Raw genomic sequence first — 27,593 nt, forward strand, 5'->3', positions numbered from 1 at the left:
GTGTGCCTGACATTTAACCTCAGGGCTCTAACCTATGTGATGCTGATGACATTGTATGGGAAGCTGGCCATCCAGTCTCTGCCAAGTTTAGTTGCACCATCACCAACAAGTCTGGATGTGCTATAGAACATCTTTTTTTTTTTAATATTTTATTTATTTATTTGACAGAGAGAGAGGTCACAAGTAGGCAAAGAGGCAGGCAGAGAGAGAGGGAGAAACAGGCTCCCCACTGAGCAGAGCGCCCGATGCGGGCTCGATCCCAGGACCCTGAGATCATGACCTGAGCCGAAGGCAGAGGCTTAAACCACTGAGCCACCCAGGCGCCCTGCTGTAGAACATCTTTGAGCTTGACCTATATGACATTCCTCTTCAGCCTCCAAATGAGCGTGCACATGATTTGGCTCTTCACTTGTTTGCCAATCAGTGGATAATATCTTGACCAAGTTAAAAGTAAATGTGGGTGTTGGGCATTATAAGGAAAGCTTGAATATGACCTCTAAGTAAACTTTAGTGAGCATGTTGGCCAACCTCTCACTAAGGCAATAATTTGATTGTCTTCAACATTTATTAAGTAACCTGTTTTGTGTCAAGCGCTGCACACTGCCTTGGGGATATAAGAAAATGTAATCTGGTCATTTTTCATTGGGAGGTTCGAATAGTCACTAAAGTAAGTTTGAAGAGAATAATCTTCAGCATAGAGTTGGCTCTAGCTGGAGGCCTCCAAGGTTTTTGCTTTAGGGGTTTTCCAGAGGACTAAACCTGATGTCTTTCAAATGTTCCTGGTCCTTGGCCGTTGCTACATCACCACAAATTAGGTAAACATTCAGACTGTTAGGCTCACCACCAGATTTCACATGCCTCACCATTTTTTTGGAATGCCACTGGTGTGATCTTTTCTTTATTCTCAAGGTCACTAGCATTAGTTCCAGGGTGTGGTACAAATCTGATTGTTACATTGGTTACTTAAGTCAGGTAGAAGTACAAAGGCCAAATGGCATATCCTTTCCTCCAAATGTGAAAAACCCATTGTGAGAAACTGGAGTTTAGAGTTGAAGTGTTAACTTAATAGGGTTCCCTTGAGCCTGCAGCCTTAGTGATCCAGAGGCTGTAGTTGTTTCACAGTTCAAATGTCCATGATTAAACCATTGCAGTTCATATCTATCTACTTTCTTACATACTGCTTGGTTGGCCCTTTGGATTTCATTCCCTTTTCCCTTGTTCTTTCCCTCTCCTCTGCATGTCCCCAATTGTTTATTGAGCTTCTCATATGTGCTCGACACTAATCTAGGCATTGACGGGTTATCTGTGATCAAGCAGAATCTCTACTTTCATGAAACCTATTCTAGTGGGAGAGTAAGATGCTTAAATATATAATATAATGTCAAGAAGTCATTTTGAACTACATAAGTATTGGGCATGTTTCCTTGTTCAAAAGAGCAAAGAATTCTAGAGAGTGTCCCAATACCCAGAGAGCTGGGTTTCTACATGACAGCTGTAGCCTGAGAAGTTTGGACCCTTAAAGGCCCAGACCTTCAGTTTATTGTGTTTTCTGAAATTAGAAGATACAATTTCCCAAATGTTAGCTGTGGTCTTCAGAGCAGAAGAGAGCACAAGGTTCCCAGGAACCACCCCCTCCCCACCCCCCATCTTATGCAGCTAATTCAGCATGGACTCCATGAACCATACCCAAACCTTCATTCTAAACTCGTAGGCGAACTCTGAGAAGCTCTGTAGTCTGTATGAAGAGCGCCTGAATGAAGCAAATGCAAAACTAGATGAAGTGACTCAGTTGGCAAATGACCTGAATGCACAGAAGACGAAGCTACGGAGTGAGAATGGTAAGTAAATGTGCTGCTTCGGCTGTGAGTGAGCTCAGTCCCAACAGCCTGGTGGAAGGACAACCGAGATGATCAGGCAGTCACTGAAATGCACTGAGAGTGTGAGGATTCTAGGGGAGGAATGCAGCCTCTGATTTAACCTTGTCCACAGATATGCCCTTGTCTGGTGAGGGTTACCTCTGTGTTGGTTTGGGAGGCTCTGCCCAGCTCTCCTTCACGAAGGAGAAAAGAAATATGCAGTTGGATGAAGGAACTGTCAAGATCAAAGAATGGCAGGGCTGTTCACACAGCCTACAAGACTTGACTTTTTATAATGTCGACCTCGTGGAAACAGGCATCTTTTTCTAATTTTCAGTAATAAACCCATACTTTTTTTTAACACCCAGTGAAAGCCATAATCTGTACAATGGCCTACAAGGCCACGTAATTGGGCCCCTCATTATCTCTCTGACCTCTTCTACTACTTTCCCTTCTCTCATTCTGCCTTGACTATGTTTTTAACACACCAGGCACACTAGCATTCTAGGGTCTTGCCCTAGCTTTTTCCTCTGCCTGGAATACTCTAATAATTCTCCAGAGACTTGAAGATGAGGGTTAATCAAACAGATATCCAGGGGATGTCAGTATAGGCCTTATTGAGAAGGTGACGTTTGTTCTCAACCCGTTTTCTCTCTGTGCCTTTTTAGAAATAGTATTTAATACCTTCAAACAAACTACATACTTGACATGACAAATGTGCATATTTGTCTATCTCCATCTGCAAGAATGTAAGCTTCTTCTAAGCTTTGTTTTATTCACTGATGTATGTCAGTCATCTAGAACAAGTCCCGCCACTTATTGGTGCTACACGAACATTTGATAAATGAAAAGTAGGAAAATGTCCCACGGTTTATTTTCAACTATGAGCTACTAATGATAGTTTTTGTGTGTGTGGTTTTTTTAGCAATTTCTTTGGGTTTTTTTCTTTTTCAATTTGTCTTAAGTTTTTTTTTTTTATCTTGCATATTTAGTCATTTATAATGGCTGTTTCTAATCCATCAAGTAGAGGGGCGATGGCTTACTTAACCTTGCCTTGTAGCTTTAATTGTTTCTCTGCTATGAACAGCATGTGGCTAGATGTAATTACATTATTTTTAGGAGTATGTTTCCAGAGATCACATTCCTAGGTCAATGAAAATAAACAATACTCTTGATGCCCAGAAGCACATACTTTAAAGAGAGAATAAAGCTCACTTGGACTGTATGACATCCTTCTGCTGGTGGGTACCTGTTTCTAGAGGCTAAATCTAGAATTAAAGCTAAATTAAAATGGGCTGGCAAAACTAACTATAAACCTAGAAACCCAAAAGAAAGTGTTTTTGGTTCTAGCAGGGACACTGAACAGGACTCTAACAGTGGGGGCAGGGTGGATGACACTTGGCCTTGTTACAAAAGCCCCAGTTTGATTTCTGCCATTTAGGATGTAGTCTGTGGACGTCAGAGTCCAGTGATAAGACTGGAGAAAAGCCATATGTCGGGTCCTGAATGATGTGCTGTACAACATTGTTGTGATGGGCCCTGCCTACCTCCCCCTAGCTATCGGCATTAATTTTCCACTCACTTCTTTGATGAGGAAATTAGTGGGTAAGTGAGTGACGTGAAAGTGGGTGTGAGGTGATAATTCCACTCATGATGGAGGACCTTTTCTTCCTTCCTTTAATTCTTATTTTCACCTTTTGGCTTTGTGTGAATTAAAATTTAAGTATATACCTATCCAAGCCTTCCCTCCCGTCACTGGGTCTACGCTTCAGATTTTTTGCTGCTTTTTTGCCACTATGGCTAGTCTCATGCCCTGTCCTGTCAACATATCACACTCCGCTTTCCAAGCAAACCAGTGGTAAATGTGATGAAGTAAGCCATGGGGTCCCTGTTCTGTGAGATACGTGATATGTCAGTCTCAACCCCCTGGCGGATTGGCATTTCTTTAGACTCCTTTTCAGTACTACGTTGTCACCCAGAGATTTTCGGTTTGGTCCACAGAACACCAGTGATCATCAAGACCCTTGTAGGGGGCCTATGAGGTTAAAGTGACTGCTTTTTAAGTTCTTTTGCGATTGGTATTGATGCTGCAGAAGCAGTGACAATTAAAACTACTGAGGTCTCATGCATCATGACAGTGGCACCACACTGTACGATTATTAATCATTATATTCACTGGCATAGTGATATACCGATATACTCACAGTTTGAAAAAAAAAAGTCAGTTTTAAGTAAGAATGTCCTTAATGAAGCAGTAAAAGTTAATTTTATTATATCTTGACCCCAAGTAGATATCTTTTTAATATTCTCTCTGACAAAAGAGGAAGTATGCATAAAGCACCTCTGTATTTTTATGAAGTTTTAAATTTTAATTCCGGCACAGTTAATAGCATTATATTTGTTCAGGTGTATAATACAGTGATTGAATGATTCTATACATTGCTCAGTGCTCATCACAACTGTGCTCTTAATCTGCTTCACCTACTTCACCCATCCCCCCCCACTGACACCCCCTCTGAAGTACGGTGTGTGATTAAGTTCTGAGCTGAGCTAGCAGGTTTCTTCAGGGAGCATCCTATTTACTTAAAAGGACCGTTGACAAACAAACTATGTGTATTCTGATTCAGATATTTGGCAGTTATTTTCTCAAAAGTGAACAAAGTAAGCCTGTCGCTTCAAGGAAAACAACTGACATTATTTGTTGCCAATAATAAAATTGAAGCTTTTAGGCAAAAATCAGATTTTGGAAAACATGTATATGCCTTCATGAGCCTGATGCTCTCAATTGTCAAAGACTTTTCTGATGAGATCAGCAGTGATATTAACAAACACCCTGTTTTTAATATTGTATGGAATGTGTCAACATTTTAGAAGATCTGTGTAATTCAGTGAACACGTATTTTTCAAATCACCATGTCATGATGTTATACAGTCATGTGTGGGTGAAAGATCCATTCAAAGTTTAAGCTAGACTCATGAATTTTAAGGTAACAGAGGATCATACTGCAACTAATCCTTGAGAAATTTCTATTTGTTGAGTTTTGGTGTAGTATCAAATAACGGTCACAATTATCTGAAAAGACTATGAAAATTCATCTCCCCTTTCCCATGTATCTATGGCAGACAATATTCTTCACATACATCAATAAAAACAGTGTATTACAGTAGATTGCATTCAGAGGCAAGTATGAAAATCTTGCTTTTATTAAGCCAGAGATTTTTTAAAACATAAAATAATTTTCTCACTAACTTTTTTGTACTTTTAGGAAATACAGCTTTTCCTCTTAAAAATGGTTGTTTAGGTAAAAATGTTAACACATCATTGAGATTTTTATTGTTATTTGAAAATGAGTTAATACAAATTTTAAATTTCTCTTTTAACTTCAAATATGCTATCTATTAAATATCAAATCCATGTAAATAAAATCTCTTTGGGGTCCCCAGTAAATTTTAAGCATATGAAGTGTTTCCGAGACCAAAAAGTTTGAAAATAGCTGCTTTAGCCCAAACAGATGCTTTCTTAAAATGCTAAGAGTTTTAGAACTTGTTTATAGCAAGAAGTATAGGGGTCACAGATATGGTGGGCTTTTAGTGCTGCACTAATTACACTATAGAAGCACCTGCCTTTGCCCAGGATTGGCTCAGTATTTGGTACCATTGCTAATAATCAAGGCATTGCTGTCCTATCATCAGCAAAAGAGACAGAGTGTAGACTACTGTATAATGAAAATTTCCCCCATCATGGTCCTATCCTCCGCTATTTAATGACTATTTTTAATATTTATTTAGCAGCTAGTCTACAAAACACATTCACAGTAGTGAAAACACATTAGTCACAAAACACATTCATTTAATTTCCATTAACAGTTTTTTAAAGATTTTTATTTATTTTAGAGAGTGTGTGATTAGGGGCTGTGGGTCAGAGGGAGAGGAAGAGAGAGAGGAGAGAATCTAAAGCAGACTCTGCAATGAACACAGAGCCTGGCTCAGAGCTCAATCTCATGATCCCGAGATCATGATCTGAGCCAAAACCAAGAGTTGGACGCTTAACCGGCTGAGCCACCCAGGCGCCCTGACAATTTTTTATTGTTATCCTCATTTTACAGATGTGGCAAAGAAGTTGTAATTACCTAAAGATTATACAGTCAGAAATTGGTAGAGCCACATAAAATAAACAAGGGAGCATAACACAAAAGAATGTGCTCTTCGGGGTTAAAAGAATTAGAATCTGCCTCCACTGTTACCGGCTATGCACGTTGGTGTCTCAGTCATACACAAGTCAGTTGCTGTTTCCCCCTCTTTGAAATGGGTAACATACTACAAACATGGTCAAGGAGTTACGGGAGTTAAGATGGACAGTAGTGCCTGCTGCACAGAAAAGTTTCAATATACGGCAGCTGATATTACCTATTATTGACCCAAACTTACTGCTAAAAATCAGTTCTTTATCAGGGCTCTTTTGTGCATCCCAGAACAAATCATTGCCATGGTTTTGCTGATAACTGAACTCTCAGACCCCTGTTATATTAAAAATATGTGTTAGGAGTCACTGTGGTTGTCCTTCAAGTGAACAGCTCGTGGGAGGAGGCGGTGGATGGGGAGGTGGGCTGGGATTAACTCACTTTGTGAAATCTCTCTGTAGGAGAGTTCCTGAGGAGGTTGGAAGAAAAGAAAGCTCTGATAAACCACCTTTCCAGGGAAAAGAGCAACTTCACTCAGCAAATAGAAGAACTGAAAGGGCAACTGGAAGAGGAATCCAAAGTAATGCATCTATTATTTCTCACCAGTAGCTTGACTGTGTGTGTTAAAAAAAAAAAAAAAAATAGTGCCTGATGGATGAGGCTCGATATCCCCTCCTATAAAAGAGAGGAAAGTGCCCCAGAAGTTACAGGGAAAAAAACATGGTGGACCTTGTATGTGCCGGGAAGGAACTTCATCACGGAAGGACTTTATTCAGTGACACAAATTGCTTGTCTAGTTTGTCAGACTTATTATTTTTTAAAAAGATTTTATTTATTTATTTATTTATTTATTTGACAGAGATAGTGGGGGCGGGGGGCGGCGCACACAAGCAGTGGGAGTAGCAGAGGAAGAGGGAGAAGCAGGCTCTCCACTGAGCAATGAGCCCAATGTGGGGCTCGATCCCAGGACCACAGGACCGTGACCTGAGCAGAAGGCAGATGGTTAACTGCTGAACCACCCAGGCACCCCATTTGTCAGATTTAGACACAGTACGCAAACTGTGTATTTCCATTTTGCATTATTATGTGAACAGGAAGTCAGCAAGACTCTTTATGGATCTTTGATTCTGAATTGCACCAAGAAGTAGAATTAAAAAGAAGACCAGAATGAACCAAATGGGACTGGCTTAGTTCAAATATTACTTTTAAGTTGTCAATAACCTATACATATCGGTCATTTCTTCCCAAGAGGAAGTTTCTAGCAGGTGACGCCAGTGAAAGTGGCCCTTTAAGGTGAAAATGGAGTGACTCAGATGAGAGAGAAATTCTCTGAGCTCTGATGTTTCAGGCTAATACCTGGTTCATCTTGAAGGCACCTTGTTACGGACGCCCCATAGCCCCTCACTTGTATGTAATCTCCCTGCAAAGGCATCTATTCTGAGGTACAGGTCATGAGACTATAGATGTCTGTTCTCAAATATTTTATTTCATTCTCTCTACTCTCCTTATTGTCGACGTTATATATGCATTTTTAAATGAATCCCACGGTTTGTGCATCAGACATTCTGCCAGATACGTCTCTCATGTTATCTCAATCTTCACATAAGTCCTAGGAAAAAGGTAGAATTTATCTTTTTACATGAAGAAACCAAGGCTCTGAGAAGAAAAATAACATGTCCAAGGTCATACAGCTAGGAGTAGAGTGTGAAGGAATTGTTGCTGGTCGTGAGATGACTTAATTTAGATTTTAGAAGATCTCTCTGGCTGACTTCCCAGTGGCTTCCGGCTGGCCTCAGAGGCCCCTCTGCTTAGCCTCCAGCCTCCTCCTGCGACCTTACGTCATAGGTCTGCTTCCCTCATTTCCTCCCCTCCAGCTGCCCAGACCTCCTCTGAGCCTCTTATACGAGTCACCATTACTCCTGCCAGAGGACTTTCATAGCTGCTATTTCCACTGTGTACAAGCCTTTCCCTTCCTCAAGGCCCTTGGGCAATGATGTGAAGGAATCAAACATCCTATATTGTCATTCTGCTTTAGTTCCTTACTGCTGTCAGCATTACAAAAAAATTTAATTTGTTTATATGTTCATTTTGTGTATCCTCTCCCCCCTTTATGGCTCCTTAGGGCAAAGACTATCTTCATCTCACTTACTTCTATAAACACAAATGCCTTGAACAGGTGCTCAATGAATATATAAGAGGGGTAGGGTCACAATTTAAAGCCAAATTTATTGGCTTTCAAAGCCTGCATCCTTCTCAGGGTCACTGTGTACTGTTGCTCCTCTTTCAAAGCTGCCCAAGGGTGTCTGGCTGAGGCTGCTGTTAACTAAGCCTTGTGCTCTCAGAGCTGCATCCACGGACTGAGAAGACGCTTTTTTCTAATTTGCAGTAAGGACCTGTGAGGGACCAGCCCAGACTCCAGCAGACTAGGTTCTTGCCACTAGACTAGGTTATCTCTTGGGAATGATGGCTCTAGGTTAACCACACCACAGGTAAATGACAGAAATGTTTACCAAACTCAGCTCTGCTGTCTGAAAGCCGCAGTAGCTGCTACAGCACCACAGGTGGCTGTGTGAATTTAAGTTTATTTAAAACAAAACTAAAATTCAGTGACGACACATTGTACTAAGGCACATACTGAGTGTTCAATAGATACATGTGGCTATGGTTACCATATTGGGTGGTCCATATATAAAATCTTTTCTTTTTTTAAATAAGGATTGATTGATTGAATGAATGATTGATTTGAAAAGAGAGAGTGCGCAAACATGAGCAGGAGGGGCAAAGGGAGAGGAAGAGAGACTCTCCAGCACACCCCATGCTGAGCAGGGACCCTGACATGGAGCTCCATCTCATGATCCTGAGATCATGACCTGAGCCAAAACCAAGAGCTGGACAGTTAACAAACTGTGGCACCCAGGTGCCCCTAAAATATTTTCATCTATAGAAAGTTCTATCAGATAGTGCTGTTTTAAAGTGATCAGAGATAGTGTTCAGAGATTTACATGTGAAATAAAAGATTTTTTCATCAATGAAAGAAAAGCTGGACCAAGTCTCAGCGATCCTTTTATAGTCCAAATAAGATCTCAATCTTAGATAGTGCTAACAATAAATCTTCCTGTCTAAATGATAGGGAATGTTTTTGCTACCTTTGTATTCCCCACTATTTCCAGAACCTGCCAGTTGCTGAAGCCCACATAGTCAGGCAGACATTTCCCTAAATAGAACACTGTTCCCTGTTGTAACAGCAGCAATTAGATACTCGATCCTTTCTCATCCCAAATTCTTTCCCGGGTATTATCTTACTAGGTTCAGGTTCAGCTTGAATTTGTGGCAGGTTGTTATTAACCTTATCTAAGAAAAAAAAGATGTCACCTCCAAGTCCTTCATTGTTAATGGTAGTGATGCCCTTTTTTAATGTGTGTTGTGTCTGTTAAGTCACAGAGCGCCCTGGCCCAGGCCCTGCAGTCAGCCAAGAATGACCGTGACCTTCTTCAAGAGCAGTATGAGGAAGAACAAGAGGCCAAGGCTGAGCTGCTCCGGGCTCTCTCCAAAGGCAACAGTGAAATGGTGTGGTGGAGAGTGAAGTATGCAGACGACATCGGCCAGAGGACTGAGGACTTGGAGGATGCCAAGTGAGTGGGGCAAGGCAGACCTGAATGCAGAGGGAGTTATACAGCAGAGGATGAGGAGAGTGACCTTGACTTAAAGGCCTCATGTAGACATTGAATAAATCGCCACCAAATGCGTGAATAAGCCCAAGACCAAAGCTGAAACAGCCCGCTGCTGGCAAGGAGCACATGCTCTGGTAGGGGTAAAAAATAACAATTATAATAGAGTAATAAAGACTAGAAAGAGGTCCTGGTGAAAGAAAGGAGGCTCTTTCTAGGGCACAAAGCAAGTCTTCGTAGAAGATGTGACTTGGAGCTAGGGTCTGAAAATGCGCTAGCCCTCAGAATCCTGTACTTCATTTGGAACATCAGAATAGTCGAGTCCAAGTGTGTACATGACATTAAAGTCTCTGACCTACAACTTGGAGACTACAAAGTGCTCTGTGAAGATGGACAGAGATGGCTCAAAACATATCAGGATCTGTCATCATGCCTTAAGGGCTGCAAGTTTCTTTGAAAAGAAGTCACCCTCAGACCACCTCTCGGGTTGGAATATCAGTTTTCTAGCCAGCACTCCATAAAGGCTTTAGAAGTCCTTCTCAGGAACTACAGGAGCTTGGGGCCTAGATGAATCAAGACCTGGTGCCGGGGTGTAGAACTGAAGCATATTGTTCAGAGGTCAAAGGGCTGTGTCAGTTTGAGAGGAAGTGTCAAGCCAACCCCAGATTTCTAGTCATTAAAGCTTTACTCAAAAGAACGTGTTCCTGGTTTGGCAGCTTAGCAAAACTTCAGGGCAGATCAATCCTGTTCTCTTTAGTTTCAAAATTTCAAAATTATTATTTTTCCATTCTTCACCTGAATCTTTGAGAGACATGACTGTGCATTTGCTCAGTAGTCGCTGGGTCCTGTCCCTGGGGAGGTACCAAGTGATCCATCTCTGAAGCCGCAGTAACTTGAAAAGGGCTTTGGGATGACGGATACTAAGAATACCTGCAGTAGATGTTTGAAAAATGCCGGGTCACAGAAAAGTGGGGCTTTGAACTGAAATGGCTCCTCATATTGGAAATAGGGCATTTGCTTCTAAAGTAAGACTTTTTTCCCCCACTATGATGGAAGAATGTGGGTGAAGGTGCCCACAGTCACAGTGTTTGCAGGTTTCTTTGGGAGGGGTAGGAAAGAGGGAAAGCACATAGACTGCTTACGGCCACGTGGATTTGTTGAGCTAACAGATTGTTCTTCTGCAGCACATGATAGCTAAAGAGAAATAACGGACAACATGGTACTCTCTGGATACCTCTTCTGCTTTCAACTTACTGTTTTGTTTTTTTTTTGAGGGAGAGGAAGAGAGAAAGAGAACTCATGTGTGAGAGTTGCGGCTTAAGAGGGCATAGGCAGAGGGAGAGAGAGAATCCTAAGCAGGCTGCACACCCAGCACAGAACCCTACATGGGACTCGATCTCCCGACCTTGAGATCATGACCTGAGTCGAAATCAAGAGTTGATTGCCTAACCGACAGAACCACCCAGGTGCCCCCAAACTTAATTGAATATCAAATAAATAAAATGTTGTCTATATTATATTTTCTTTGTGGTTCACCCTAGGGAGGCAGAACTACAAAAAAAAAAAAAAAAAAAAATCTAGGATTCTCTCTCTCTATATATTTTTAATTGGCTTCACAGGATGACTTAGTCTAGCTGAATCAGTCTCACCTGAGACCCAGTTGACTGTTTCTGAATTCCACATTCCCCAAGAACAGGGAGTTGGTTTCTTAATCCTCCACATATTGCACATTCTTTTACTGAGTAAGAACTTATGGTTGGCAAATGAGGAACAAATGGTAGTTGGTGTGGAAATGTAGACAGCATGATCAGTGAAGAGAGGGTGACCAACTTGTCCATTTTGCCCAATGGAGTTGTGAGCTTGCTGATTTCAGCATGGATGGCCCCATTTCCTGGTAACCCCTCAGTCCCTCCCCATATGTGGTCACCCAAAGAAAAATCCCTATTTTCTGGTACCAATTGAGTATTTCTAAGATAGTTAAAATATAATTTATATTATATAAATATATATATAAATTATTTTATAAGACCCCTATTTAAGGTGGAGTAAAGCTTCAGAATCTCCTTTTGCTCCAGTGTTATTGTGATGTAATTGACATTTGTATATGTATTACTGACATTGACATGCTGGGACCAAGTAGGGCTCCAAACTCCTACATAGTTTTAAATATGTTTAGGTTATACAATGTGATGATTTGATATGGGTACATATGGCAAAGTCTTTACCACAATGTAGTTAGTCAATAAATCCCCTACTCTATGTAATTGCAATTTGTTGTCGCTATGGTGAGACCATTAAAGCTCTACTCTCACAGCAACTTTCAATATAAAGACAGGATTGTTAATTGTAGTCACTAGGCAGTATCTCTTTTGGGGACTCCTGGGTGGCTCAGTCAGTTTAAGGGTCGGAGTCTTGGTTTTGGCTCAGATCATGATCTCAGGGATGTGGGATTGGGACTCTGTGCTCAGTGGGGAGTCTGCTGGAGATTTCTCTCCTCTCCCTCTCCCCTCCCCACCTCGCATGCACACCCTCTCTCTCAAATAAATAAATTTTTTTCTTTCTCTCTCTCTTTCTTTCCTTCCTTCTTTCTTTCTTTTGAGAAAGAGACAGAGACAGCGCAAGCAGAAGGAGAGGGAGAAGCACACTCCCTGCTGAGCCAGGATCCCAATATGGGGCTTGATCCTAGGACCCGAAGATCATGACCTGAGCTGAAGGCAGACACTTAACCATCTGAGCTACCCAGGCGCCCCTCAGATAAATAAATCGTAAAAAAAAAACAAAAAACTCCTCTTAACATTTAAGAAAAATGAAGCAAAGTTGAGAATTTACTATGGTTAGAAAGCCAGTGAGTAAGGAGTAGTTATTAGAGCACAAATCCCTCCTAGATGCTGAGCACAGATTGGCTTTTGTAGGATTTCCCCCAAAAGGGGGCTTTATGACCACTTTGGTCTGATGGGCTACCTGTGTGGCACATGTTCATTCCTGAGGACATTTTTCTCTTTAATAATAGTAGATCAGAAAGAGCTTTGGTACACACAGTACCTTTCATCTAAGAAGTGTAAAGAATGGGTAAGAACGGGGCTGCCAGCCTCCCTGCAGGAGATGGGAGCAAGAGAACACATTGAATCCATCAGAAAGCCTCAGGGCACTGCTTTGTGTGGATGGCGGAGGAGGCACCTTAATAAACCACTCCATCTCAGAGGATGCTGGAGGGCCAACAGCAGGGGCTAGAATCCCCCCCTGAGAGCTGTGGGACCTGTGAAGTGAGCATAACAAAGGGATGGATTTGAGTATATACATTTGAGAAGAGCAGCTGAGGTGGAGAAGGAATTCAGAGAAAAGACAGAACTTTGGCATGTTTAGGAGCCACATGGTAAGAGGGAGAGAGAATGATCAGGAGAGAACCAAAGAGTGTTCCTAGGAAGCAATGTAGCAGGGAGATCTTTAAAGACTAGATGTGCTTAAGAACTTTTAACAGTTGCTTACTGTTGGTGGGCTGTTGCGCACAATCTTCCGCTTTCTCCCGCTTCTTCCTGAAGTCATTGATAAAGTCTGGATTGCTGGCAGAAGGTTTAGGGTTAAGCAAATACTTACAGGTTTAGGGATCCCGAGTTCCAAGACCAGGTTGGCAAAGGCTAGGGGAAGATAAAGCGCACCTGGACATCCGGGTTCTCTAGGCACACAGAGGTCATTTGCAGACGTGAGCTGCTCTTGCTTGGTACCTCTCAGCCAACCACAGGGGCCTCCTTGCTGTGTACCCAAGCGCTGCTGTAACCCAGGACACACTGGGGGAGGTCTCTGAGGGTTGTAGCTTCACTTGCCTTTTGCTTGGGGTCTCCCCTTCTCAGGAAGAAGCTGGCCATGCGGTTGCAGGAGGCTGCTGAAGCCATGGGGGTAGCAAATGCCAGAAATGCCTCCCTGGAGAGGGCCAGGCACCAACTGCAGCTCGAGCTTGGGGACACCCTGTCCGACCTCGGGAAAGCCCGCTCCTCAGCAGCCATGCTGGACCAGAAGCGGCAGCACTTGGACAAGTGCCTGGACGACTGGAAGCAGAAGCAGGCGGAGTCACAGGCCATGCTGGAGGCCTCTCAGAAGGAGGCCCGGGCCCTCAGCACCGAGCTCCTCAAGCTCAGGCATGCCTACGAGGAGAGCACTGTGAGCCAAGAGACCCTCCAGAGAGTGAACAAGAATCTCCAAGGTACTCTGAGCAGGGCTTGGAACCAAAGCAGGAGCAGGGAGGTGTGGGGAGCCCTGGCTTCAAGGGCAAGGCTGTCCTCCGTGGGCCGGCATCTCAGCATTGTCATGGTCCCACTCAGGTTTTAACTTTTCCATTTAATACTTTTTTTTTTTTTACTAGAGTTATTATTTATTAAATTCTAAAAATAAGACTACTTTCCTAACTTAGCCTCAGGTTCATTCTGTCGAGAAAGCCACTATGAAGAATTTCTTTATCATCCATAGCCTGACCAAGATTTGCCATGCATATATGCATGCATGTATTATTCAAGTTATGCAGGATTCTACACCTCTTATTTTTTCATTTATCAAAATAATTTCTAATTTGACAAATATTTCTGTGGCCTATGCAATGTGTTGGGCTCTGTTGCATACACAGCCATTCCTTATTTAATTCTCAGAGCAGTCTTATGTGAAAATGCAGATTGTATTAAGCCCTATAAGATCAAGATCTTGTCCAAATGCACAGTCGATCCAAAGCAGGTGTGAGATCTGAGCCCAGGCAGCTTGACTCAAGCCTATGCACACTCAGTCACAGGCTCTGCCACTGCCCACCTGCTTCGTGATTCTCTTTTCACACTGTCCACGGAGCCCTGCCACGTGGTTGCTGATAGTTGCAGGGTGTTGTATTATAAGGATGAGCAGCACTTATTGAACCAGACCTCATTCAGCTTAGATACAGTTTCTCGCAGCTACAAATAATCCTCTACAATATACTCCAGACATATACCTGTGGACGTGGGCTAATGTTTCAGTAGGGGTAGCTTCCTAGAAATGAAACTGCTGGGCTAAAGGAATGAATTGCTAAATTAGGAGGTGCTGCCAACCTACGCCAGCACCATGAGTGATGGGCATGAAAACCCTGAGATGCCCCAGGAGCAAGCTCATTGCTCTTGGAGGTAGGAGTGAATCTTGCATCTCTGTTGGCCTACGTAGTCCACGCTCAGTGAGACTGGGCATGTGAGAGGTGCTGGAAGAGTGGTCAGAGAGCTTCAGCTTGTCCGAACTGCCCTGAGGGCTGGTGCAAACCGTGGGCTGGGGCCCCGCCCCCAGAGTTTCTGATTCACTGGGTCTAGGGTGGGGTCTCAGAATTTGTATTTCTAGTAAGTTGCCTGTGAGGCGGGTGCTGCTGGCCTGGAGACCACACTTGGGCTGGGTGGGGGCTTGGGCGGGAGTCTTTTTCAAAAGCTCTCCAAGTGATTGTGAGGTATGGTCAGAATGGAGAACCACGGCCCTGAGTTTTCTTTGGAAGCCTATCTTCTGGAGAGGACTTATAAAAGAAGCCTTCATTACATAAGAATTGTCATCTAAAGAGTTTGGTGTTGTAACTTTTCAAAACTCTATCACAGCCGGGGATCTTGGAACCAGAGGAGCAGGTAAGCTCTTGAGCTCCTTCCACCACCTCTTTCTAAAAGTTCCCAGAGCTACTTGGCCCTACTCCACTCCTCTCAGTTACTAGAGGCTTCCTTCCCGAAGAGGCAGAACTGACAGTAACAATGTTGAATGGTGGAGGTTTTGTCACTTCTGGATGCCTTATTCTGCCTACGACTCATGTTCATGAGAGGCTAGCCAAAAACCCTCAAGCGTTTGACCTCCTTTGGATACTCTGCTCACACATCAGCTTCTGGCAGGCAATGACCCAGCTTATGCTTTAAGTTCCCATCCTGATATTGAGTGGCAGTGGACAGAGTGGCAGCCACGGGTCTCAACAGCTAGGCGCTTATGCCAGAAGTATAGGGATTCCCAGTCTGTGTCTCAGAGTAGCAGCCGGCAGAATCTGACATGGCTCTGACAAGCAGGCCTGCCATGTAAAGTTGTACAGGTTGTTCACTGCATGGTACTCTGAGAAGCACTGTCCTCTCCAGTTGTAGCACGCAACTTTCCGGTGGGTGGCAAGACAATATACTGAAGAAAGAGTGACTTTTTCAAATTCCAACAAGGGTCCCACAGGTGCCATGGGTGACTTTGCCATCAAGTCTCCAAGGATGGCATGACTACTGTCTCAGCGGAACGGTCCACTGTACCTGATATCGTGGGTCAGATATCACTGGTTCCTTTCACTAACTTTGCTGTTCTTCCTTCTCCAGAAGAGATTTCTAATCTGACAAATCAGGTGAGAGAAGAAAAGAGGAACCTAAGTGAAATGGAAAAGGCCAAGAAGCAGGTTGAGCAAGAGAAGACTGAGGTCCAGGCAGCGCTGGAAGAAGCAGAGGTATTACCTCCAGGGAGCAAAGAAGGCTTTTGTCATTGTGACAAAGCAAAGTAACAGCAGCAGCAGCAGCCACCGCAACAACAGCAAAAGCACACGCCTACAAGTATTAACTCTTGTGCTGGGGACTAGGCCCAGTGCTCGCTATGCCTTACCTTGGCAAACTATTGTCCCATTTCACAGATGAAGACACTGAGGCCCAGAGGGCAGGGTGAGCAATAATGGATACAAATCTACCACGTGCAATGAAAAATAGGAACCGCAACTATCTTCTTTATTGATTTATCCCTGTGCCTAGACCCTCACTGTTCAAAATTGAGCCCACGGACCAGCTGCTTGGAGCTGCCTTGCCCTGGAGTTTGTAAGAAATTCAGACTCTCAGCCTTCTCCTCAGCTCTGCTGAGTCAGAATCGGCATCTTCACACGATCCTTTAGTGGTTCATATTCATACCAACAGTGGAGAAGCACTTGCCTAGAACATTGGCTAGTGTATAATAGAGGGTCAACAAATATTTATTGAATGTTAAGTGAATAAATATCTGTTCTGTTCTATCAATCAAAACACTCCCCCCCCAAAAAAATTTAGCTTTGAAAGTGAGATTCAAAGTTATAGTCTTACACATTTGTCCTGAAAGCTTATCTTTGTACAGATTGTTTGGCAGGATCATTTTGAGTGTCAGGGATGAAAAGTTCAGGAACAATCTCTGACCTTATCCCTGGGTATGTGCTAGGGATTGAACAAGCCACTGAGAAGACTTTATGCCAGAGAGGGTGAACGAAAAGGAGTCATCTGTCACCGTCACTAAGCAGTTAACACATGCTACAAAGCTTCTTTTCTCAGAGCTGAGTTTCATCTTCTTGATCCTCCCTTAGACGAAGCATCCATCCAGTATTTAAAATGCAGCCACCACCACTCACCTTCCAGCTGAGAAAATGATTTTTTTTAAAGATTTATTTATTTGTTTGAAAGAAAGAGATAGCAAGAAAGAGCATAAGCAGGGGAGACAGGGAGAAGCAGACTCCCACCTGAGCATGGAGCCCAATGTAGGACTTGACTCCAGGACCCCAAGATCATGACCTGAACTGAAGGTGGACATGTAACTAACTGACTGAGCCACCCAGTCAGGAGCCCCAAGAAAATGATTTTTAATGGGCAAAACAGCCCATTTTGAACAGACCCTTTGGAAGGTATGATCATGGAAAATTAGACTTCAAAGGTCTGCTCCATGCCAAACAATGTCCATTAAGTTCATGTTATCACTGCATTTCTGTAAGAGACCTGACAGATAGAAGATGTATCCATAGTACCCTGCACATAGAGCTGTCAGGTGGATGGCTTTTGACAACAGCTCTTGCCTTTTTATGCATAATTGTTTTCCTGAGGTCTTTACATTTTATATAGAATCCTTTCAGTTGGTAGTGTCACCTAACAAGGCTAGTCCTTGTAAAGTGAGCTTTGTTTCATTTTCTTGTTCCCTTTGGTCCTCTGGCCATTCTGGCTAGGGACTTTCTGAAGCCACCACCCTAACCTAAAGAAGTATTTTTCATGAATAAATTTCAAGCACTATGATGAGCCAGTGAGAGAGATGATTGGCCAGTGGGAGGGGGCAATTTGAGTCCCATGTAACATAGAGACGGTTCATGTATTGAAAGGACTGGAACGTCACAGGCGAGAGTAAGGCCATAGCGCTCATACCACTTACCACCACTAGATGGCATTATATTCTATTTGCATTTTCTCAAGTTTTGTCTTTTGCAGCATCCATAAATACTTCATCAACTGGGACAAGTATTTGTGAAATTGGGTTATTTGTTTTCCTGGGTGAGCCTTTATGAGAAACTTTATCACATTAGTTTTGAAGCCACAAAACTCAAATTATCCTAGGTCACCTTCTCCAAAGATTGTTTCTCTGCGGATTCTAGAGGGTGAGAGGTGACGGTTTCCCCTGAAGGAAGGGCACCATTTCCTTGCAGGAAATTGCTCTCCAAGCATTGGTTTTTGATTTTCTTTTATATTGAAGGTAGTGTTGAAGGAACAGCAGCAAGGCCTTAAGACATATTAAAATTAGTAACATCCTTCTTATTTTTATCTTGAAGTTGCTACTCAGTTTTACTTTTTTACTTTTGTTTGTATGCGGTAACCACGCCCCAGAAAAGGCTACAAACATTACTCCTGCCCTCAGGACTATCTTCCAGGTGTAAACGGATAAGCAAATGGATAAGCAGATTGTTGTCACACCTTACGTCCTTTATAAACATTTTCCTCAGTATTTTCCAAATATTTTGTTTGTTTCTACTTCTATATAAATTGTGTCTTTGGAACAGGCTTTAAAGATTTAATCAAAGCTACACTTTTAAACTTGAATCACCTTTATAACATCCCTGGCAGTAATTGCCTTGCCTATATTTAAATACTCAAAGGGACGGGAGATTTCCCTAGCTGTCAAAGCAATCCATTTGAAGTAGTATTAATAATTATGGTGATGATGGCTCACACCGAGTGTTATGTGTCAAGTACATCCTAAATTCCTCTATTGTTCTTCCTTTGACAATATTTGGATACTCGCCTGTTTCCTGCTCTCTGAATGCATTCAACTTTTTTGCTATTCCTCTGTGGTGTCCAGAATTAAATGGAAGATTCCAAAGTCGGAGTTACCACTATCCTTGCTCTAGCTTTGATCCTCTTATTGATTCATCCTGAAGATGAACTATATTAAGTGAAGCCAAGAGTAATGAATTAAAAAGTTTAAATATAGTCACAGACAAGATTGAAATTTTCTATTTTAAAAAATGCTTTAGAATTCTAGTTCCTGAACTACAGCAGAGAGCCCTGAGAATGTCACAGCTGTAAGTGACACGACAAACAAAAGCAGTCACTTGTCTCTCATCCTGTTCCAATCTTCAGGGACCTGATTTGAACTTAGAGCTCTCCCAGCAACTCCAAAGAGAGCTACGATAGTGACATACATTTTGAGGGAAAAAAAATTTTTGTGTCCAAAAAGTAGACTTAACTTGGTACTTTTAATTTATGTGTTTCAGGGAGCTCTGGAATGTAATGAAAGCAAGATTCTTCGCTTCCAGCTTGAACTCTTGGAAGCTAAAGCGGAACTTGAAAGAAAGCTTTCAGAGAAAAATGAAGAAATAGAAAATTTTAGGTATCTGAGATTATTCTGATGAGCAACATTTGCATATTCCAGAATCCTTGACTGACTAGAACATGCTGCGTTTGGCAGCCTTTTTGGCCTCTGTTTGAACATTTCCAAAGAAACAGACAGTCTAACCCTATACCAGCATCTTTCTAGTGAGCGTACCACTATTAGTATGAAGGCACAACTTTATGCAATTATTGCCTGTTTTTATGATTTTCTTATATTCGAGCAGCTTCCATTCTCCTAGAGACTCCAGATAACACATCAAAAAAAAGTATAATTATATGCAAAAGGACTGGGGGCATTGCCTAGTCTCTTTCTCAGGCATTTGAGAAGCTGACCGATAATGCGGAAGGGTAGAGGAAAGGAACCAAAAAATGTGATGTGGTACATTAAAATTAATGTCAAATCAGAGTGAAGTTTTCGCAGAGCCCCCCCCCCCACCTTGTGTACCTGTGCCATTTGTGTGGAAAGGGGCAGAAGCCAGGAGCTAAGCAGCTTACTGAATCCCTGGTGAAGAGGCTGAGTCTTAATAGTCAGGAAACTGAATTAGACAGGACTTATGGGTGGCAGGAACTTTTCTTAGCTTCCTCATAACAAGCTGATGACTTTAGACATTCTACGTCTTAGCGTCTCAGTGAAGTGAGGGGATAAAAGCAGCCCCATACATGTCACAGAAGGTGGTGAGGAAGATCAGTGAGCTGATGTTGGCAAAGCACTTCACACTGTATAGATCAAAGCACAATTATAAACACATGGAATTCACTGTGATTATATTATTTATCCGATCTGTTCCATTAAGTCTATGCCATATGTCAGCAAGGAAAATCATCTGAGTCGGAGTTTTGAGTGGCAAGTTGCTTTTAATGTGTTTGTTAAACAATGAAAAAAATTGTTAATATATTCACTAGAACTGGCTTCTTTCCTATAGCCCACATTCAGACTAAACTCCCATGGGGGTCATTTTTTTAATGAGGCCATCAAGCCACATTTGGCCCTCTGTGTGCTTTGAGTTACCCTTGCTCTCACTCACTAGCATTTTTCCCTCTCGAGGACTGACTGTGGGGATGAATTCTGGTCGACTTAAGAGGCTCTGAGTCAGTGTCTAAAAGAATTTTTTTTGATGAAGGGCAAAACATCAGGCCTTGATATTTGCCCTACTTCCTTCCGTGAAGAACAAAAACGAACGTTTCTTTGTGCAGTTAAAAAAACTCATTTTGGGTAACGTCAAGCCTGCACCTATTAATAAACCAAGCTGAGGAAAAATGAATCCTCCGAGAGTCTGCGTCTTGTCAGGTACATCTGAATGTCTTAGAGCCGTTCACCAATTATGATAATCTTACTGCAAAGGAAGTGGAGATCCAAACAGCCAGGGCTGGAAGAAGAAAGAGCGAACACCAGTTTGAAGCCGCCAGGGGCCTGAAAAAGGAAGGGGCGGGCTGGAGGGTGGGGCAAGCTCTTCAGGAGTTTTAGTTAATGATTCATAATAACTATAATAGGTACATCCGGAAAGGAGAGACGAACCTCTCTTACAGAATATCACAGAGGCCCTAGCAGACGTTTCTGGGGAAGGGCTCCTCCGTGGGAGTGCGGGTTGTATCTGGATGCCTTGGTTTGAATCTGATGCTTTCATGGGACTTCAGGGCAGGGAGGCCAAGGGGTCCCAAGGAAGTGAGCAGAATGGCAGGGGCAGGGGGGAAGTCCAAGCAAAGCAGAGCCTTCGAGCAATCAAGGATAAGCCAGATAAGTTCTAGACCTCGAGGAGAGTATTGCCTGGGCCAGCTGAGGTTCTAGGTCTTCGGTCCACCTCAGCCTTGGGAAAGGCCACAGAAACTGGAGACCCATGGAAGGGACCAGAGAAAGCAGCAGGGACTCTGAGTCGAGGGCAGAGACCCGATCGCGCTGCGAGTGGCCCGATACATTCAACTCCTCTGCTATCTTTGGGTGAGGACTAATCCTGAGGGAGCTGGAGGCCTGTTGGTGGGGAAAAGTGGAGCAGCTGGTGTATGTGTCATATGTTCCACTTGTTAAACACATATTTGAGCACTTCACGTTGGCCAGACGCTGTGTCTGCTATTCTTGCCGGGACTTCCTAAACTTTTATGGATTCAGTAGGACTTTCTTTTAAAAAAAAAAAAGATCTCTACAAAGGCTCTGATTAACATAGCTGGAGGTAGGGAGGTGATGACTCTGTCACTTATGGGAGGAGAGGAGGTGTTTTGGTGGCTGGCTTTGGTCATCCCTGTCCTAGATACAGGAAAGGTGGCAGCTAGCAGGAAGGCCAGTGAGTGGCTGTAACTGTGACCCAAGTCAGGTTCTAACAGAAGACTCAGAACTGGGTTGAAAACAAGTGGGTCAGGTGTGTCTTGAATGTTCAGAGACCACTGACTGTCTCCCTCCTCCAGCTCAGGACAGGGAAATGCTGGGATGTGAGAGGGCCCAGGGTGCACCTGCCTTGTCTTCAGCTCTCTCCAGACACACCCAGAGACGTGCTGGGAAGCTTTTGGGAATGAGGCACTGAAATTCCTTTCTCTGTCAAAATGCATTAGCTTGCTTTGGTTTGATCACCTACAGAAGGGTTGAACAAAAACTTCTGTATGGGATCCGATAGGGTAAGGACGTGGAAAATTCTCTTTACCCTCTTTGGGTCTCTGGCTGGTCCCAAGAATTAAACTGACTGAAGACAGAGTAGCAGGAGAAAAGTATACACCTGTTACTAAATTTTTACGTGCACAGGGGGGGCCTTCACAAGAGGATGAAGACCCAGAGACATGACCAGAGCAGGAAGCTTTTATACCTTTTAGACAAAGAAACCATGAACTTGTGAAGTATTGACAAGGCATGGGGATTTGGGCCAGGGGTAGCAAATGCTGAAGAATTAGCAAGGTTTGTTTATATAGCCTTCTTGGCCCTAAATTCCCCCTTGGTGGTAAGGACGAGTCCCCTCCTTCTGTACGGGGGAGGGTATCTTTCACTTGCGAGATTTATATACTGCATTCAGCGCAGAAGAGCAGAAGTATTTAGAGTGATCTTCCTGGCTTTGTTGTTTGCTTGAACTCCTTGAGCTTAAGAAATTTAATATGCCATGGTGCCATAGTTTGGCTAGCAACCCCCAAGCAGCATCAGTAGTAAATATTTGTGGCTTGCACAGGCCACAGGGTCTCTATGTCTACGCAACCTTGCAGCTATAGCTTGAAAGCAACTGTAGACAACAGGAAATCAAATGGGCATGGCTGGATTTGGCCCGTAGCTCCTCGTTTGCCCACCCCTGGCCTCTAGACTTGTAGGATCTGCTAATGTTCTATCATGTTTTCTTTCCCTTTGGTCTGTTCTTTCAGAACTCAGTGATGTCAAACTTCACACGCAGTCCTAATTTATAAGCACCATCAAACTTAATTTCGTTTACTGTCTGAGTTTCTGCCAGAAGAATATGTTTAAGTCTTTTCTCGTTTCTAAGTAAAATATTTTAGCATGTCTTAAAAAAAAGGATCTCAAACACAGACATGGTATTTAGTCATGAAAATATCTGTTAATCATTTTAACGCTAAATCCTATATATTAGAGTTAAGGAAAATCTTACAGTTCTCTGATATACATGAACAATATTGCAAGAGAAAAAAACTGACCTATTGAATTGACTTGACTGTCCATTTAAAACCATTAAGGTCTTAAAGTTTTTTTTTCTTTAATTCTAAGGTTTTTTTTTTTCAAGATTTGAGGGTTTTTTAAATTCTTAATTTTAAAAAATATAACATACAGTGTTGTCTTAGTTTCGGGTATACAATATAGTGATTCAACAGTTCTATATAGTACTCAGTGCTCATCACAGTAAGTGCACTCATAATTCCCTTCACCTAGTCCACCCAGTCCTCACCCAGCTCCTGTTTGGTAACCATTAGTTTGTTCTCTGTGTTACGAGTCTCTTTCTCAATTTGTCTCTTTTTTTCCTTGTTCATTTGTTTTGTTGCTTGAATTCCACATATGAGTGAGATCATATGGTATTTGTCTTTCTCTGACTTATTTCACTTACCACTATACCATCTGGGTCCATCCATTATACCCTATAGATTGATACAGGAGTCCATTCTTTTTTATGGCTGAGTAATATTACACACACATATCTTCTTTATCCATTTATCTATTGGTGGACACTTGGGCTGCTTCCATAACTTGGCTATTGTAAATAATGTTTCAGTAAACATTAGGGTGCATATAACTTTTCAAATTAGGGGTTTTGTTTTCTTTGGGTAAATAGCCAGTAGTGGCTGGATCATAGGGTAATCGTATTTTTAATTTTTTAAGGAGCTGTTATCCACAATGGCTGCACCAGTTTGTATTCCCACCAACAGTGTATGACGGTTCCTTTTTCTCCACATTCTCACCTAACATTTATTATTTTTTGTGTTTTTGATTTTAGCCATTCTGACAGGTGTGAGGTGATATCTTATTGTGATTTTGATCCGCATTTCCCTGATGATGAGTGAAGTTGAGCATCTGTTTATGTATCTCTTGGCCATCTGCATGTCTTCTTCAGAGAAATGTCTGTTCATGTCTTCTGCCTATTGTTCAGTTGGATTATTTGGGGGTTTTGGTGTTTAGTTGTGTAAGTTCTTTAGATATTTTGGATACTAACCCTTTATTGGTATGTCATTCAAAAATGTCCCTTCAGTGGGTTGTCTTTCAGTTTTGTTGATGGCTTCCTTTCCTGTGTAAAATTTTTTATTTTCAGATACTCCCAATATTTGATTTTTGCTTTTGTTTCCCTTGTCTGAAGGGATATATTTAGAAAAATGTTGCTAAAGCCAATATAAGAGAAATCACTACTTGTGTTCTTTTCTAGGAATTTTATGATTTCAGGTCTCATATTTAGGGCTTTAATCCATTTGGAGTTTATATTTATATGTGGTGTGAGAAGGTGGGCCAGTTTCATTCTTTTGCATGTAGCTGTCCAGTTTTCCCAACACCATTGGTTGAAGAGACTGTCTTTTTCCCATTGCATATTCTTGCCTTGTTTGTCACAGATCAACTGACCATATAATCATGGGTTTATTTCTGGGTTCTCTATTCTGTTATATTGATTTGTCTGTTTTTGTGTCAGTATCACACTGTTTTGATCACTAGAGATTAATAGTACATCTTGAAATCTGGAATTGTGGTATGTCCATTTCTATTTTGTTCCATTTAAAGATCATTTTGGCTATTCGGGGTCTTTTGTGATTTTGTAAAAATTTTAGGATTATTCTAGTTCTGTGAAAAATGCTGCAGTGTTTAGATGGGAATTGCATTAAATCTGTAGATTACTTTCTCTAGTATGGACATTGTAACAGTATTTGTTCTTCCAATCCATGAACATGGAATATCTTTCCATTTGTTTGTATCATCTTCAATTTATTTCATCAATGTTTTATAGTTTTCAGAATATAGGTCTTTTACCTCCTTGGTTAAGTTTATTCCTAGGTATTTTATTATGTTGGTACAATTGTGTAAGTGAGATTTTTTTTCTTAATGACTCTTTCTATTAATTCATTATTAGCATATGGAAATGCGATAGATTTCTGTATATTGATTTGTATCCTATGACTTTACTGAATTAATTTATCAGTTATAGTAGATTTTTGGTTGAGTCTTTAGGATTTTCTGTATGTAGTGTCATCTGTAGATAGTGAGTTTTACTTCTTTACCAATATGGATGCTGATATGGATGCCTTTCTTTTGTTGTCTGATTGCTGAGGTTAGCACTCCCTACTCTAGTACCGTGTTGAATAAAATTGATGAGAGTGGGCATCTTTCTCTTGTTCCTGATCTTAGGGGAAAAGCTCTAAAGTGTCTCACCATTGTGTATAAGGTTGGTTGTGTTTTTTCATGTATGGTCTTTATTATGCTCGGGTATGCTCCCCGCAAACCCAATTTGTTGAGACTTTTTTTCATGAATGGGTGTTGTTCTTTGTCAAATGCTTTTTCTCCATCAATTGAAAAGATCTATGGTTTTTATCCTTTTTCTTGATGTTGATATGATGTATCACATTGATTGATTTGCAAATATTGAACCACTCCTGCATCCCAGGAATAACTCCCACTTAAGCATGATGAATGAGTTTTTTCAATGTGTAGTATAGTTGGATTTGGTTTGCTGATATTTTGTCGAGCATATTCACATTTTTGTTCATCAGAGATACTGGTCTATAGTTCTTTGCTTTTGTAGTGTCTTTATCTAGTTTTGGTGTCAGAGTACTACCTGACTCTTCTATTTTTTGGAATAGTTTGAGAAGATTGATGATTGATATTGATTCTTCTTTAAATGTTTGGTGGAATTCACCTGTGAAGCCATCTGGTCCTGGACTTTTGTTTGTTGGGAGTTTTTTGATTACTGATTCAATTTCATTGCTGATAATTGGTCTGTTCATATTTTCTATTTCTAAAAAAGAATTTTTTTCCTATTTCCTGAATTGGTTTGGGGAGGTTATATGTTTCTAGGAATTTATCCACTTCTAGGTTATCTAGTTTAGTGGCATATAATTTTCACAATATTCTCTTACAATCCTTTGTATTTCTTTGGTGTTGATTATTATTTTTCTTTCATTTCTGATTTTGTTTATTTGAGTCCTCTCTCTCTCTTTATGATGAGTCTGGGTAAAAGTTTATCAGTTTTGTTGAACTTTTCAAGGAACTAGCTCCTAGTTTCATTCATCTATTGCTTTTAATTTCTATTTTGTTTGTTTCTGCTCTACTCTTTATTATTTCCTTCCTTCTACTGGTTTGAGGTATTGTTCTTCTTTTTCTCAATCCTTTAGGTGTAGGAGTAGGTTGTTTGATATTTTTCTTGCTTTTTGAGATAGTCCTATATTGCTATAAACTTCCTTCTTAGAACAGCTTTTGCTGCAACCCAAAGATTTTGGGATGTTTGTGTTTTCATTTTCATTTGTCTCCTTGTCTCCATTTTTTAATTTCTTCTTTGATTTCTTGGTTGACTGATTCATTATTTGGTGGTATGTTATTTAGCCTCCATGCATTTGTATTCTCTCCAGATCTTTTCTTCTGATTGATTTCTAGTTTTGTAGCATTGTGGTCAGACAAGATGCATGCTAGGACTTCAATCTTTTGAATTCATTGAGATTTGTTTTGTGGTTTAATATGTGATCTATTCTGGAGAATGTTCCATGTATACCTGAAAAGAATGTGTATTTTGCTGTTCGGGGATGGAATATTCTAAATATACCTGTTAAATCCATCTGGTCCTGTGTATCATTCAAAGTCACTGCTTCCTTGTTGATTTTCTGTTTGGTTGATCTTTCCATTGATGTAAGTTGGATGTTAAAGACCCTACTATTACTGTATTACTATCAATTACTTCCTTCACGTTTGTTATTAGCTACTTTATGTATTTGGGTACTCCCATGTTGGGTACGTAAATATTTACAACTATTATATCTTCTTTTTGGATCGTTCCCTTTATGATTATACAGTTTCCTTCTTTGTCTCTTTGCTTTAAAGTCTAATTTGTCTAAATATAAGTATTTCTACCCTAACTTCCATTTGCATGGTAAATGCTATTCTCCCTCTATTTTTTTTTTTATTACAAAAGTTTATATAGAAAGTAGTTTAGCTGTTTTGGCTCTCAATTTTGGCAAACATTTATAATTTCAGTAACTAAAGATTGTCAGTGCCCTCTTTCCTTCCCCAGGATAGCTGCCCCCACTAAGTCTTGAGGAAGTCAGCTCTTGCTCAGTGGTGGATCAGGGTAGTGGTGTGTGTTGATGGGGGCTCCCTTCTCACTTGTGGGGGAGGCTGCATTTGCCTCTGCTGTCTAAGACCCTGACCTCACAGCTAAACTGTTGCAGGGTTCCCAGAGTCCCAGAAGCAGGCCTCTGCTGAGATGGGAAGGCAGAGGGGCTGCCCCTCTCTTGTTTCCTCTTCCTAGGTACCCTGCAAAGTCTCAGCCCACCTCCTGCCCTGCCCCACCATCCACTGTGCCCTAGAGACCAATCCATCCATGGGTCTCTGGGGGAAACTGCTCCTGCTTTCTCCTGGGGGATCAGCCTTCCCACTTCTCTGCAGGTAGCTGCCCAGGGTCTCTGTCAGGTGAGGAACTCAGCTCATTGCCTGAAGCCCCTTCTCCACCAATAGAAGAACCTGGATCCTGGTTAAAGATGATGTAGATCACCGGGCTGAGCAAGCTGTTGCAGTAGATTGGCAGTAACCAATCCAGAATAGGAACTTGAAGAGCAGGTCCTCACCTGGCATGCCTTGGGGCAGATGCCCTGCAGGCTGTAGCTGAAGGGGAGCCAGCAGAGCAG

The 27,593-nt window shown here is 41.7% G+C and overlaps 1 protein-coding gene across 1 annotated transcript in view; it reads left to right on the plus strand.

Moving 5' to 3' along the window:
- The window catches only part of MYH15 (myosin heavy chain 15), a 154,133-nt gene that overhangs the window by 90,115 nt on the left and 36,425 nt on the right, over positions 1-27,593 (plus strand). The window contains 6 exon segments of the mRNA XM_046001581.1: positions 1,712-1,838; positions 6,499-6,617; positions 9,473-9,669; positions 13,554-13,903; positions 16,029-16,153; positions 19,190-19,305. Coding sequence (XP_045857537.1) covers positions 1,712-1,838; positions 6,499-6,617; positions 9,473-9,669; positions 13,554-13,903; positions 16,029-16,153; positions 19,190-19,305 — 1,034 coding nt within the window.

The sequence above is a fragment of the Meles meles genome, chromosome 4 (genome assembly GCF_922984935.1).
Source record: "Meles meles chromosome 4, mMelMel3.1 paternal haplotype, whole genome shotgun sequence".
In the NCBI taxonomy this organism is placed as follows: Eukaryota; Metazoa; Chordata; class Mammalia; order Carnivora; family Mustelidae; genus Meles; species Meles meles.